This window comes from Pezoporus occidentalis, unplaced genomic scaffold (assembly GCF_034315485.1).
Source record: "Pezoporus occidentalis ecotype Australia unplaced genomic scaffold, CSIRO_AGI_Poc_V1 ctg145, whole genome shotgun sequence".
NCBI lineage: Eukaryota > Metazoa > Chordata > Aves > Psittaciformes > Psittacidae > Pezoporus > Pezoporus occidentalis.
Genome location: NW_026913263.1, coordinates 375,960 through 389,973, shown reverse-complemented (window position 1 = coordinate 389,973; position 14,014 = coordinate 375,960). Strand labels below are relative to the sequence as shown.

General features: G+C 48.0%; 1 protein-coding gene across 4 annotated transcripts in view; it reads right to left on the bottom strand.

The window, feature by feature from the left end:
• Positions 1–14,014, bottom strand: part of RBM6 (RNA binding motif protein 6) — a 58,498-nt gene that overhangs the window by 1,811 nt on the left and 42,673 nt on the right. For 2 of the 4 annotated variants that reach the window (XM_062610169.1, XM_062610170.1), the window contains 15 exons: positions 12,813–12,873; positions 11,665–11,733; positions 10,338–10,589; positions 9,669–9,829; positions 8,897–8,994; positions 8,389–8,431; positions 7,738–7,798; positions 6,685–6,776; positions 5,813–5,992; positions 4,695–4,784; positions 3,807–3,896; positions 2,914–3,183; positions 2,265–2,339; positions 1,594–1,691; positions 236–347 (listed from right to left, as the gene is read on the bottom strand). In XM_062610169.1, coding sequence (XP_062466153.1) covers positions 236–347; positions 1,594–1,691; positions 2,265–2,339; positions 2,914–3,183; positions 3,807–3,896; positions 4,695–4,784; positions 5,813–5,992; positions 6,685–6,776; positions 7,738–7,798; positions 8,389–8,431; positions 8,897–8,994; positions 9,669–9,829; positions 10,338–10,589; positions 11,665–11,733; positions 12,813–12,873 — 1,752 coding nt within the window. The remainder of the gene's footprint in view (positions 1–235; positions 348–1,593; positions 1,692–2,264; positions 2,340–2,913; positions 3,184–3,806; positions 3,897–4,694; positions 4,785–5,812; positions 5,993–6,684; positions 6,777–7,737; positions 7,799–8,388; positions 8,432–8,896; positions 8,995–9,668; positions 9,830–10,337; positions 10,590–11,664; positions 11,734–12,812; positions 12,874–14,014) is intronic. The other 2 variants (XM_062610171.1, XM_062610172.1) reach the window with 2 other exon arrangements.

Here is a 14,014-nt window from a genome sequence, read left to right as displayed (position 1 = left end):
AACTTTACTGTTACTCTATTTTCAACACCTCAACACCCATATAAATTCTAACTTTTTTTTGACTGCCAACATACTTGCAGCCCCTCCCAGCCTGCAAAGTTAATCAGTGCACATGTATTATTCCATCTAGCAGGTCTTGCAGCCTGACTTGTTCCAGCTGGGAACTCCCTCCAGCCATCCTGGGGGACATTACTAGCTGCAGGTCATTGTGTTTTGAAAGGAAGGGAAGACTCACCTCCACTGGGGATGTTGTGCCCTGCTGGTTGTGGCCGAAGCCTTTCTTCCACCCTGTGGACTGCAACATTCGGTTCCCTCTGTTGTTACTATCGATCCTTGGGTCATAGTCACTGCAAAAGATGAAGAATCAATTGTCTGGTCTTGCTTCAAACACATGCCAGGGATCTTTAGCTCTGCTAATAGCACCTTCATTGATACTCCAGCTTCTCCTAAGGGACACCCAAATTGCCTGCAAAAAGGACACTGGCCAAGGAAAGCAACACAGTGGATTCTGTGTGCAGGGCTCAAACAACTTTAACTGCAAAATTTCTTGTCCCACCTCAGGGGAAAATACACCAGGGTGCAGGAAATGAGCTCAGGCTCCAAAATATTTATGGTACAAGCAAGCCAGAAGCAGTCTGTGCTTGCATTTCTTCATCGATTTTTAGCACTAGCAAGGAAGTGAAGCGTAATCCATGTTGCTCTGCCAGATCTTTCTTTTCTTTCAGTGCTGAGGTCATGGAGCTCGATGGATGCAGCGTTGATTTGGACACCCCTTCTCCCACCTGGTCATTTCTCACCCAACACCATTAACCTAAACCCATAGTTTTGAAAACTGCTCAGCACAAAAATAGTTTTCTTCAGGAAAGTTCTACATTGTGGCTGCTGCTGATGCCACACACAAACTGCTTTACTTTATCCACAGCTGTTCCAGGAAACAGGGAAGAGAAGATGTGGATTTTCAAACTGCAAGACATGGAGGAAAGGTCTGCTTCTGAGGTGCTGTATCAGAAGAGGACAAGCACACAACCAGTTTTGTCTTCACCACATGCCTAGCAGTTCCTCAGCCCACTGGAACACGCGAGCTTGCAGCAGGCAGGTCTTTTGAGAGCTCCACACAGCATGCACTTTCTTCCTCCACCTACTCTGCATGAGATGGAAACAGCTCCCAGTGTTCCTCTGAGTCAGTGGAACAGATGAAACACAGCTTTGCTCTTTCTTTCAATGGCTAGATGCCAGGACAGGAGGACAGCAAGTGCCTTAAGGACAAGGTGGATAGAAACAGGTTGCATTCTGGTCCCTGCGCCTGGCCAGGCACACTCAAATCCCCCCAGTCTCACTTCTCAAGCACCAGGCACCTTGTCTCTGCCTTCCCATAAACCCTTTTCACCTCTGCATCCCTGGCCTTCTCCAAGATGTTCTGCAGCACAACAGGCTCCCCTTTGGGGAACTCTACCCATGAGAATCACAGCCTGCCTGGCTGTGACTCAGGCAGATCTACCCCACCGGCTGATTCCTGGCCTTGGCACACCAGCAGTACACACGCCATCCTGGCATCAGCAGCCCCAAAGAGATCTAACCAAGAGCAGGCATTACCTCTCTGAGTCCCGGTCGTATCTGAGTCGTTTCCTCTCTGGTGAATCCATCTGCTGGAATTTCTCTCTCCGGTCATTTCCTTTGTCTTTATGTCTCCCCTTCATAACAGAGAGAACAAAGTAAGCCCAGGAGCTACAAAGGATTCAACACTTCAAGGAGACTGCTCTGCAGCCAGGTCTCGACTCATCTCATCCTTAGCTGGCTGGAAATCTGTCCTGGAGACTTACTGAACGTTTCTGGGATCCACAGTCCACTTTTCTATCCTGATGGCATCTGCTGGGCTAACCCAGACCTGTGGTTGCAGCCTTCCAGTTACGGCACCGGGAGCAGCACTGCTACCCTCCAAACAACAGCTCTCCCATTCACGCCCAGGCAGCGGCAGCCCACACACCACACTGATTTTAGATGGACATTTGGGTCCCTCTTAGGTCAGAGCCCAGCACTGGCTTGCAGGACAAAAGAACCACACTCAGAACCTTCTGGGAGGAAGAAGACCTGCTCTGAGAAATCAGAGCACTGTCTACAGGTCCAGCTGCAGTGTGCGCCCATAGTTCAGTCTAAGACTCTTTGGGAGGCATTTGATGCCCAAGCTGCAGATGCACAAGTGGAGGGTCCAACATCCCTCTCGTGAAGAGCCACAAACACAAGTCTGTCCACCACCGCAGACCCACCTCACGCTCTCTCTTCTCCAAATATGCCAGTTCCTGCTCAGATCGTTTGATCTTCATATGTATCTCCAGGTTTTGCTGAAAGAAGGAAAACAGAAGCCAGCATCAGCAGAGGATACAAGCTGTCAGGGTCAACTGCTACACCCATAAGGAGTACAGGTAGGGCAGCATACTCTTGTATCTGCACTACATCAGGCACAGCAGCATCTCCTGCAGCCCAGACTACCTGTTCTCCCCCGGAGACCACGAGCCCTTCCTCTCCACAGTAAGGAAGTTCTATTTTAACCTGAGTGCAGTTTGGCCCTCCTAGAAGCAAGAGCTCAAAGGCAGCACAGAACACAGGGAGGCATGTGCTAAGTTCTTACTGCTATCACACTCCTGTGTGCCAGCACCCTACTCTCTCCAAGGCTCAGTTATCTTGCTACAGCTTAAAAAGTCACACCTTGACATTACAGCACTCCCATGGCAGGAACAAGCAGCTCACACAATGCTTTGAACAGAGCTTTGATGGGAAGTTTGCCTGCTACTGTGTCAAATTCAGCACAGCTCTTCCCACCCAACCATTGCATTTTTCTCTGCAAATAGCAACGCTGCTGAGCCAAAGGCAGCTTCCAGCACACACACAGCCCCACAGTCACCAGCTCCCCCACACCTTGTGCAGGTTGGAAAGCTGCTGGTGCTTGATAAGCACTTCCTTGTTGGGAAACTGCCTCCTGCAGAGCAAGCAGGCCAGCTTGTTCCAGTCGGTCAGCTTGTCATCGCTGGCCTTGGCCTTCCTCAGCTGCTCCTCGCGTTGTGCTGGTGGGTGGGGAGGTGGCAGCCACTGAGCCTGTGACTGGTCCTCCTCTTCCTCCTCCTCTTCATTGTCGCTGTCTCCTCCATACTCTCCCAGAAGTCCTATCAGAGGGTTCACCACCTTGGGCTGAGGGAAGTGGCAGAAAAGCATTTTTAGCATTAGCAATTTTTAGCATCATGTCTGCCCTGCCATGTGGGGCTCTGCTTCCCCAGCCAATCTCCCCATGACTTCTGTCTTTGTTCCAGCCCAGGAGCTAGGGAGCAGCATCCCAGCAACACAGGTAGGGAATGGAAAGAAGCTGACTGGGCAGCATTTAAACACCACAGGGTGGAAGCCCTTCTGCTCTCCAGACAGGCTGTGCTTTGGTGCCAGGCTTTCCCAATCTGCTACACACCTAAGCACAAGAATACGACCAAAGCTGCAGCTATTTGGCAAAGAGTTGCTGTCAGTCACTTCCTCTAGCAATGGAAAGCAGTAAGGAGGCAGCTGGAAATTTTCTGCCTGAGAACTGCTTGAGCAAGAAGACCCCGCTTAAATGCAGCTATTAAATTTCCCCACGGTAGAAGTCCACAAGCAAACCCAGTGTTACAAACCAAACTGCCTTCACCATTCCATCTCCAATGCTACTTCCTTTGTCATGAGCAGCTGGCACCTCTGTCACTCAAGGTCACGGCCAGGCTTTGGTGAGCCTCTCTAGTCCTGCACCCAAGTACAAACAAGGCAAAGCCCAATCTTATGGAGCCACTTACTGGGGCTGCGCTCTCATCCTTTTTCACAGAGGGAGGTAATGGTTTTTTAAAGACATCTTCTGCAGAGAACTTCTCCTCTCCAGCCTCATTCTGAAACAGTCAAGATCAGGTGTTAAGACCGCCATAGCATGGATTCAGCGCACACAACAGCTAAGCACCCACTTAAACAGGCCTCGAAGGAAACCAGGCAGTTGCCAGAAATGAGGTGGTGGTTTTGGTGGGAGACATTCTCATTCTGGGGAAGCCACAGCTCTCCTGGAGCTATGCCTTTGGTTTCAGGGACAGCTGCAGCTCACCATGCCATCCTAGTCTGCTCCACTCTCACTCTCTGCTGGACTGTGATGCTGACAGCAGCACCAGCCATGCCTCAGACCAGTGAGGATGCTGAGGCAGGGCCAGGTCACATTTGTACACCTCTGTGTGTGCACAAAGGACATGGAGACCAGGAGCAGAGAAACCAATCACCCCAGGAAGAGCTGCAGTTCTGCTTGCCTGTGAGAGGCAAGACAAAGCACAAGTACTACAGGTGGGAAGGGGAAAAGATGACAACACCAGTTTTCCCTGCTGTGTTTGTGGCGCAGCATATGTCCAGGCTCAATCAGGGTGGTGGTGTTTCCAGGATCTTCTTTATACCAGTCAAAGAACACCCTTCATACTGGCCAAAGAAGACCAGAGACTGCAGTCACACAACAATGCAACAGGAGGAGCCTGTGATGCTCACTTGTATGCTCAGCAGCTCAAAGAGTAGCCTGGAGTGAAGCTTCACATTTACATGCTTTACAGAGAACTGGTCTGGATCCCTGGCCATGCTCTAGTTTAGCAGTTCATTAGCTACTCATACATGACTAGGGACTATGCGTGCTTGACTAATGCTATGCAACATCTTACCAGGCCTGTACTCTCATCCTTTTTCACAGAGGGAGGCAATGGCTTTTTGAAGACATCTTCTGCAAAGAACCTCTCTTCTCCAGGCTCGTTCTGAAAAACCCAAGATTGGATATTAGGCCAACAGCAGCACAGGAGTCAGAGAATGCACAGAGCAGCCATGAAGTGCATTCTGAGCATCCACAGAAAATAGGCAGCCATGAAAAATGATGAAAGGATTTCTACTGGAGATGCTTTCACCCTCCAGTCATACAAGACCATGTTTGTCCTACGTCTGTACCCTTGAAAGCGGGTATCCTCCATACCAGATGAGACCTCTTGGCTGGCTTGGTATCAACCTCAGGGACAACCTTGGGTCCCAACTGCCCAGGACTGGTCATGCCACAGAATATATATAGACCAACAGGCAAGGAGGAAAACAAAGTTTGTGCATCCATGGCTAAACCAATTCTACAAATTCTTCTAGCGAACCTCAGGCCCATTCAGTATTACAGCAATGGGCTGTGGTCCAACACCCATGCTCAAACATCACCTTGGGCAGCTACTCCTAGCCAGCAATTCCCTGTGCTAGGGAGGCAGCATTTGCTCACTGGAAGCAGCACTGAAGGGCACTTGCCCCAGGACTGGGCCTCTGAGAGGGACTGTACAGGATACAACTGCATTGTACTTTAGCAATGCACAGCCTGGCTCATCTTCCTGCCTGTCCATGATGTTTGAACGGGGCAGCGAGGGGAGAGCCGAGTCTCTGTTATTACTTGACTTGGTATGTTTAAATATCTCTGCTATTTTTTGATGGCCCTGTTACAACAGCTGGGTGCTTCCAGTAGCACAAGTAAAACGTGTGTCTCAGTTACCTAAATGTTTCTGAATCCTTTACCATAAGGAAGGAATGAGAAGCCCCCACTTAATGTCACAAGAGAAAAATTTCAGTAACTGAGTCCCACTTAGCCTGACAACAATCACGCTCCTGGCCTGCTGCAGACCCCATGTATTTCATCCCTTCCTCTCACTGTCTCTCTTCTTTGAATCCTCTATAAATTACTCTCTATTTTCTAACCTCTCTTACCTCAGCCTCCTGGCCTCAGACCTCTGATCATTCTGATGCTTGTAGAGGGATTTACCTTAGCAGAAGTGCTTTTCCCTTTCTCCCTTTTGTCCCTGTTGTCCCTGCTGTGTGGCTCCACCCTTTCATTTGTCCGTTCCTGGCGTTCTTGGCTCCCATGCCGCTCTTGGCTCCCATGCCGCCGCCTCCTGCTCTCTGGAGGTGATGAACAAGCTTCTCGGTCTATTGTGACTTCTCTCTGAAAGACGCATTTGGAAAAGACTTATCCAACCCCTGCAATCTTCTTTACTGGGCTTATTGGACTGGGAGACCAGGACAGCAGGAAATGCAGAGCCTCAGACAACTGAGGGCAAAGGCTTCAGAACTTTCCTGGGGGAGGAGACAGGCTACCACAGTCAGGTCATTACAGGTACTACTCTGCTCACCCAGAGCATGGGTAACTCCAGAATCACAAAACCAAGATCATAGTCCCAAAGAACCTCTGCTGAAGGCTCTTTATTGACATCCTTGTAACAATCGCTGGCTGGGGTCAGGGAGCAAATAAACCACAGATGAAACAGAGCTCTGCTGTCCATATTTGAATAGAGAGCTACATATCATAGGTCTTCAGAAAAATCTAGCAAGGATACTCTGCCTGAAAGTCTACTCAGTGAAGAGGAGACCAAAAACCCCCCAAGGCAGGGCTTCAGAGGCCAAAAAGGCAGCTACGGTAACTGGTTCAAGGCACAGCTAAAGGGTTCCTAGCGTCTCATTAAGTGGGTATTTTGAAACATGTATCCCTTTTACACAGGTCAGAGGACTGAGAGAAACAAAGCTGCCTCTATGCTGTCCCATGCTGGCCTGTCTTCGGGATCTAGATTCAAAATCTCTCCAGAGAAGAACAATTTGTAAGGATGCACTGCATGTAACACTTCCTTCCCACACACTCACCTGAGTTCTGGGGTCATAGTATGTCCCAGCTATAGGGTCATAGTAATTCCCAGTTTCAGGATCATATATGTATGTGGACACATCTGATGGAGCTGAACAGAGAGGCAAGAGTTAACACCACAATCTTCCACAGGCAGAACTTGTATTTTACGAAGACAAAGATAAAAGCATGAGCAAATATTACACCAGTGAAAGGATCAAGAGTGGGAAAGAATTTTTCTCTCCTGGCAACAGAGGTATGAGTAGCCTCACTCACTTGACCTACATATTCCTTTCTTTAAGGAGTAAGAAGGGAAACGGGTTTTCACAATTCTTCTGGTTTAGGACTCTGGCAAAATTTCCACATCAAAACATACTCACAGGGGCTGTGCTGAGATCACCAGACCACAACACTTGACTGGACAAAGACATGAAATCCAGTAATTTCCCTAAGAATGGGGTAATGAGTTCCAGGCTCTGTGTCCACCCACCCTTGTGAACAAGGAAGACTTCTGTGCTCTTTCAAACAGTCTCCTGTTTAAGTGATGACACTCCCCATATCCCTTCCACCCCGTGGGTACATGAAAGCCCTGGACAAGAAAGGGGAGCAAACTGTTTCTACATGGAAAGTCAAGGGCCTTAAGGGTAAGCCCATAATGTGAGGACTGTTTCTCATTTCCAAAGTGTTATTAGACAGAGTTCAGCTACAAACAAGTTAGTAAAAGAATGAGGAGTGTTATTCTAGCTACTGGCACTGCCACATAAAATGCATTTTCTTCTGTCTCATCTAGTAATTGCCAGGCTGATTTTATCCCATCAGTTTAGCACAACAAGGAAAAGCATGCAGCAAGTTTTCTTTATCTGCATGTAGTTTTGCACAGTAAGAGAAGAGAGAAACACATCATCAGATAGGAAAATGTGACTAAACAAAGTTGGCAACAAACCTCAGAAGTGGGTGTAGCAAACAAACCTACTCCAAGCCTTTAAAAATATTGTGGGGCTGATTTCTACATGTCAGTGCCCTTTTAAGGAAGAAAAGTGTCCACAGTAGGAGTAAGGCAGAGCTTAACTTACACTGTGCTCTTGTGCGTCTCTGTGATTCGCCACCCCTCCTGTCTCTCATGCCCCTTCTGCCCTGGAGTAAGTAAACAACACAAACAGATCAGAGACTCTTTGACATACTGCTTTACCTCCCTCTCACAGGCCCAAAGCTCAGGAAAACAGCTCATTTAGCTGCCCTAAATAGAGTACAAGCAGACACAGCTTTTCACCTACAGAGGAATGGACAGTGTTGGAAAGCAGGAGACCCCTGTAGCTTCCATGAACCTTAAAATTAGGTGTTCCTGGCAATCTGAATGGAAACCTCCAGCCCTTTCAGTATGGGAAGAGCCCTGTAGTCTAGTAACAAGCACTAAAGAAGAGACATTCACTCCAAGAACTGAGATCAGTCATCAATTAAATCACTTTGCATAAGCATGGTACAGAGTAATCCAGCCCAGAACTCCCTCCAGCAGCACCTGCAGTCTGACTTGCACATCTATGCACACTACAAACACAGTGTTAGGGGCAGAGTAGCAGCGAGGAGCACACCTGAGCATTATCATCCCATCTTCAAACATGTTAAACTTTCAGCAGCCCAAAGGAAAAAGTCTAACAAAGTCAGGGCTATAATTCCCAGTGCTCCCTCCCTTTCCAGCGACCTGCAGGGAAGCTGTGCAGACCTACCGGGCCATAGTAGGAATTGTCACCGTGCTCCCCATAGTCATTCCTGTTGAGATAAAGGTCACAGGTTAATGTTTATCTGGCTTCACATTAGCCTCAGTATACTCAAAATGATCAGCAGGACCAATAAAGACAGAAAGACCGTCTTTGCTGGCCACATGTTGGATTGTGTCCATCACTGTCTCCACAAGAGTTATGACCACACTCTGCTGTGTCTGCAAAGATGACTCTCTCCAACTGCTTTTTAAAAAGCTGAACCCATTAATCCCCTCGCAATGGGATTTGATGGCTGGACAACAACAGGCCATGCAATATGATTATTAATCCCATACTGCTCAATCACTGAAGCTTCTTCTAGCTCCAATGCCTTCACCTCTCCAACATATTTTTACGTTGTAGGAACATCTGTGCTAATTCATGTGCCAACCTTTAAGCATTTGGTCTGACAACACAGCTCTAGGCTTGCAGCACATCACACAAAGGACAACTCTACCACCTCATCTGTCTATACCTTCTCCTCCCTGTAGCAAGATTCACTTCCACCGTACGACCATCAATGCAGATTGGGGGATCCAGATTCTGCAGTATCTTTAGCAACCTCATCGCCTCCTGTAAAAGAAAGGAGAATTTCACATCCATGAGAAGGAAATTATGCTTGTTTCTCAAATCCAGCCTGCCTGAAAGGAAAGCTTTGTGCTTACAGGACGACCATACTAGGGCAGGAAATACAACACTCTTGTCTAAATATTAATGAAAGGTATTTAGGATGAGACAAAAGGGATCAATTCATTGTTAGGTTCTCTGCTTGTCCTATGCGTGTTTTCAGCAGCCAGCTAGGGCTGCCTATTCTCCTAGGGCTACTGGACAATGCAGCACTGTCGTTGCTCTTGCACCCTCTGAGGCAATGCCAGAGAGCACAGCTATGGAGCCTGGGAGTCACCCTAGAACCAGAAAATGTGAATCCTCCACCATGGGACTGTCTGTTAATTAAGATTCTTGCCTTCTGCAGGCAGAAATCATTGAATTCAAGTTCCCTGAAACAAAGTATCTGTGCAAGAGGTGCTGAAGTTAGGAGGGTCTACAAAGAAAGGTCTTCATGCCAGAAATTCACCAAGTATCATGACTTCTGACAACAATCTTTGCCTCCTAAAGCCAGACAAGCAGAAGAGAGGACTCACTCCAGCACAGCTGCCTTGCAAGTACAGCTATTTCTTGCAGTAATGTCTCTACTACAGACTACAGATGCCAACAGAGAGAGCATGTGAAAGCAGGAAACCACTTACAGCATGTGATTCCAGTTCAATGAAGCCATAGGTTTGCCCCATCCGTCCAGCCTTGTTTTTCATGATGCGCACACTGGATGTGGAGAGACGCACGTATGGGGCCAGAAGCCCCACAATCACCTCTGGTGGGGTGAAGCGAGTTATACGCTTCAGCATAATTGCTGTGAAGGCCAACAGGAGACATGGCCAGGAAGGAAAAAGTAGAAAAAGATAATTCAGATCTAAGTTTATTGTGACAGCACAGGTAAAACTAAACCCATTCAAAGCAACAGCGTGGCTACTTGCAGTTGAGTCTGAAGGCCATCGCTGTTTTTCTCTCCACTTTGCAGGATGGTCAGAGCACTGCTTCCAATTGCTAACCTTTCCTTCCCAGAAAACACAGCAGAAAGCAGGCCCCTCCTCAGAGGGGCTCAGCCCACAGTAACTTCTGGCCAGAGAGGCGAGAGGCTTTTGCTGCTGTGTTAACTGTGCCATCCTGAAGCCACCATGCCCTGGCTTAATTTTCTTAAAGGCAATGGGCCGTGGCCTTTTGGGCCGGAGAGCCCATCATTACTTCATTTGGATAACACAGAAACCTCCTCCAGAGATTTTAGTGAAATGCTGTCCTTTCTGCAGCCTCATGGGAGTGCAGGCAAGAGGAACCCAAAAACTGGGCCCTGTGCCACTCACTTCGGCTTCCTCCACCATCCTGTGGTGTGGTTTCCTCTGCTTCTCTCTGAGAAGGCAGCTCCTGGTGCCGGTCCATGTCTCGTCTCTTCTCCTGTGAAGGCCGCCGCTCTCTCCCTTCATCTCTCTTCCTTGGCTCCTGTTCCTGAGGCTGACACTCCTGCTGTGGAGCAGGAACCGGAGGCTGGAGAGGCTGCTTTGGAGATCCTGGTGGTCCTGATAATTCTTGCTCAGGTTTTTCAAGCTTTGTCTCTGCTATTAGAGAGAAGAAATGGACTGGTTCTACACAGTGTTTCAGCATGTGTTTTTCTTCTCCTATTTTCTGACCACTGCATCAACACCCCTCAAAAAAGGCTAACCTGTTCTGCCCTTTGCATATCCTCTCTCTTAACACTCTGCAGGCACAAGGTGTGTAAAGAACAAGCTAGATACTGCTCATCCTTCCACTGCCTTGTTTCATGTTGGGCTCCTTTACCTGACCTCTCCTGTCAGACAGGAGGCTTTTTTGGCTCCTTTTAGGATTGGCTCTTGACTGAGCAAATGTGAATCAGGGACTGGTTTGGATATGTTCCCTCTATGTCGAGAACAATCTATATGGCAGTGATATCCTTACTATTCCTGGTGCATTCTTGAACACCCATAGCTGAACAGTATCAACTAGTAAATGCCATTCTATCTCTATGCTAGAGGAAAACTGGGTTCAGGCCCCTATGGTAACCAAGTGAAATGCATCATAATACACTGATTTTATCAGGCGCCTACTTACCACAGATGAGGAAGACATGTGGAAACACCCTTCTCCCCCCACCTATCTGTGCAATACAAAGAAGACAAATCCCACCAAGCTTCTGTGCTTGAAGGCCTCTGAAGCATCTGCCTTCACTTTAGAAGAGATCCCTACCAAAGCTGTGGGGCTGCAAAGTCAGACATCACCAGCCCTGCACCTGCTGCTGAAGTCTCTTCCCACAAAGAGAAAGAAATTAAGAGCGCAAAACCTGGCACAGTGAAGCTTCACTTTTAAATGTCCCCCAAAGCACCTCCCCACTCTCTTCTGTCTGGGCAGTGGGCAGCATGGCAGAACACACAGAGATTCTGCACATAAATGTTGGGAAAGCTGGACGCTGACTGGCTTGGCTGTAAGCACAGCTTGTGTTGGACAGACCTACATCAATTCATCTGCAGCTTGCAGCGTGCAGAGTTTTGGCTACACTTGATGAGACACATAAAATTTGCATATGAATCCAGTCTGCACATACAGCTGAGAAAACTGCCCATGCAAACCAAGCAGACATGAGCACAACCCCAGAGATGAGCAGAGCAATTCTCTTACTGAATTCTTGCTCAGCTGGTGTGTCCTCTCCCTCAGAAGCACCTCTGGACTCTGGGCCTGCTCTGCTCCCTGTAAGAGAGGCATATTAAAGTCCGTTTCAAGCCCATCAGTCACAAAGCACGCAAGAACTCATGCAAAGCTGAGGCAACGACTGTATATGCCTAGAAAGTTGTTTTGTTTCACCCAGAAATTAAAGGGCAGAGAGATTACCTTATTACCTACATGTTTTCACAATCAACAAAAGCAGGTCAGTAAGAAGCATGCGCCACAATCTGTCTTCACAGCATCTTAAGGCTCTGTTTAATTTGCTCCTCGGCAGTTTTATTACAACCCACAGTTGTGTTGGGCCAGCTTTGTCTTCATAATGCTGATAGAGGAGCTACAGTGCAAGGAAGGCATAACCATGGGGACAGTGCTTCAGTAAATAGAGAGTTCTGCATCAGCAGTTGTTTTAGTGCCCTTCTGTCTGGGGTATGCAGGTGAGAAATGCAAAACATGAGCAGTCTGCTCAAAGACACAGAGCCAAAGCTTACAGAGTGCCTGGAATACCTGCTCATTCCAAGGAAACCAGTTCCTCAAGAGAGTACTCTGGCTCTCATGCCCTCCCAACCCCAAAAAGCAGAGGTGCTAGCAGGGTTAAGGAAAAGCTCCTGGAGGAGCAGAACTCCTTTCCATGAACTTCTTACAGTCAGCAAGGAGAGTTCAGCAATTCAGATCCTGGATTCACCTCTAATCTAAGAGCCTCAAAAGAATAACACCAAAACTATGTAGCTGTATCTCCCAGGGAAGGTGAGTCAAGGGGAAGCCATCAAGGGCCAGCAGTACTAGCTCACAGTGCTGGAGAACACACAACCTGCAACTCCACAGATGAAGGACAATGCTAGAGTAACAGAAAGGAAAGGCTTTGTGCAGCAAGACACCTGTCCACCAAGCCTCACAAGAACAGAGAACACGGTAGCAACAGATCCACAGGTAACATCTTTAGGGTGGACAGGGAAAAGGGTCTAAATGAAGCAAAACTAGTAACACTCTGACACTGCCCAGATAGTCAAACAAGAAGGATACCACAGGGAAGCCAGAGGAGAAACTTACATGGCAGGGCAGATGAAACTTCTAACCAACCAAGCACAGGGACCAGATATACTCACCATCTCTTGGGAGCTTGCAATAGGAGCAGGAAGATCTGTAGCCCACTGTACACACCTTACACTGCAATGGAAGACGGACAGCATGAGGAAGTCATGTTTTGAAGGCAGTGGGTATAATCTACTCCAGAATGCTACATGACACAGTGCTTTCAGAAGGTAACTACAGCCACAGAAAGGTTACAGAAAGAGCCTGAGAGACAGGATGGTAATGGCAGCAGGAGCCTTGGCTGGAATGGAAAGGAAACGCTCATAAGGCTTAAAGCTGGGACTGCCTTGGAAACAGGATTTTCACACAACTTCTGAGCACAGATCATCATGGAGGTACTTCACTAGTCCCTGGTGACTAGTGAAGACATTAAGATGGGACTCTTAGCCTCTCAAGTGATGCTGGACCAAAAAGCTACATGTTAGGCACCATGTTGCCAGCATCATGTTGTTTCAAAGGATTCAAAGTTACATCTAATCTCAACTCACTCCTAAAGCAGTGACAAAGTCCTTATCTGAGCTACACTGTAGATGCTGATGTAACTTACTGCACAGGGAGAGTCAACGAAGATGTATCAGCTAACCAAGGGCTAGGGGGGCACGGGCTCAGATGTTTATGCCACACAGAACCACCATGGAAAGAGCCAAGTGCCCCGTCTTCAGAGCTCTCTCCAGACACAGCACTTCCTGTTCAAGCTCTTTGGAAATGCATTGCTTCTCTTTCAACCATTTTCTTTTTTCTCTAACTGAAGATCTGCATATGCTTTAGGGCACAAGGAAGCTCTTTCAGGCCATACTTACGCACAAAAACAATGGGGACAATATGGCTACTTCTTGTCACACAGAGAGCTGTTGAAGAAACCACTGCCTGAAACTTCTGTCTCTACTTGATCTCTGAAGCACTGCAAGCACAGACAAGCACTGAGCAGTGGCTCTGTTGGCATCTGGAGGGCATCCAGTTAGCCTGGATGAGGGTTTTTGTAGCCCAGTGTGTCCAGTGGTCAAGGTGGGAGCATAACTACAGCTGATCCCTTCCTACCCTGCCACAACCTCTTGTCTGCGGCAGGTGGGAGTGCAGGCAACAACCTGCTCTAGCACTTTAGGTCTTTGCTCTAGCACTCCCCCCCCAGCCTTCTGCAGCCGAAAGTGCCCATTCTGGGAGAACCATGGGAAGGGCATGGAACAAAACAGGCCCTTGGCCAACTGTGCTTCTACTG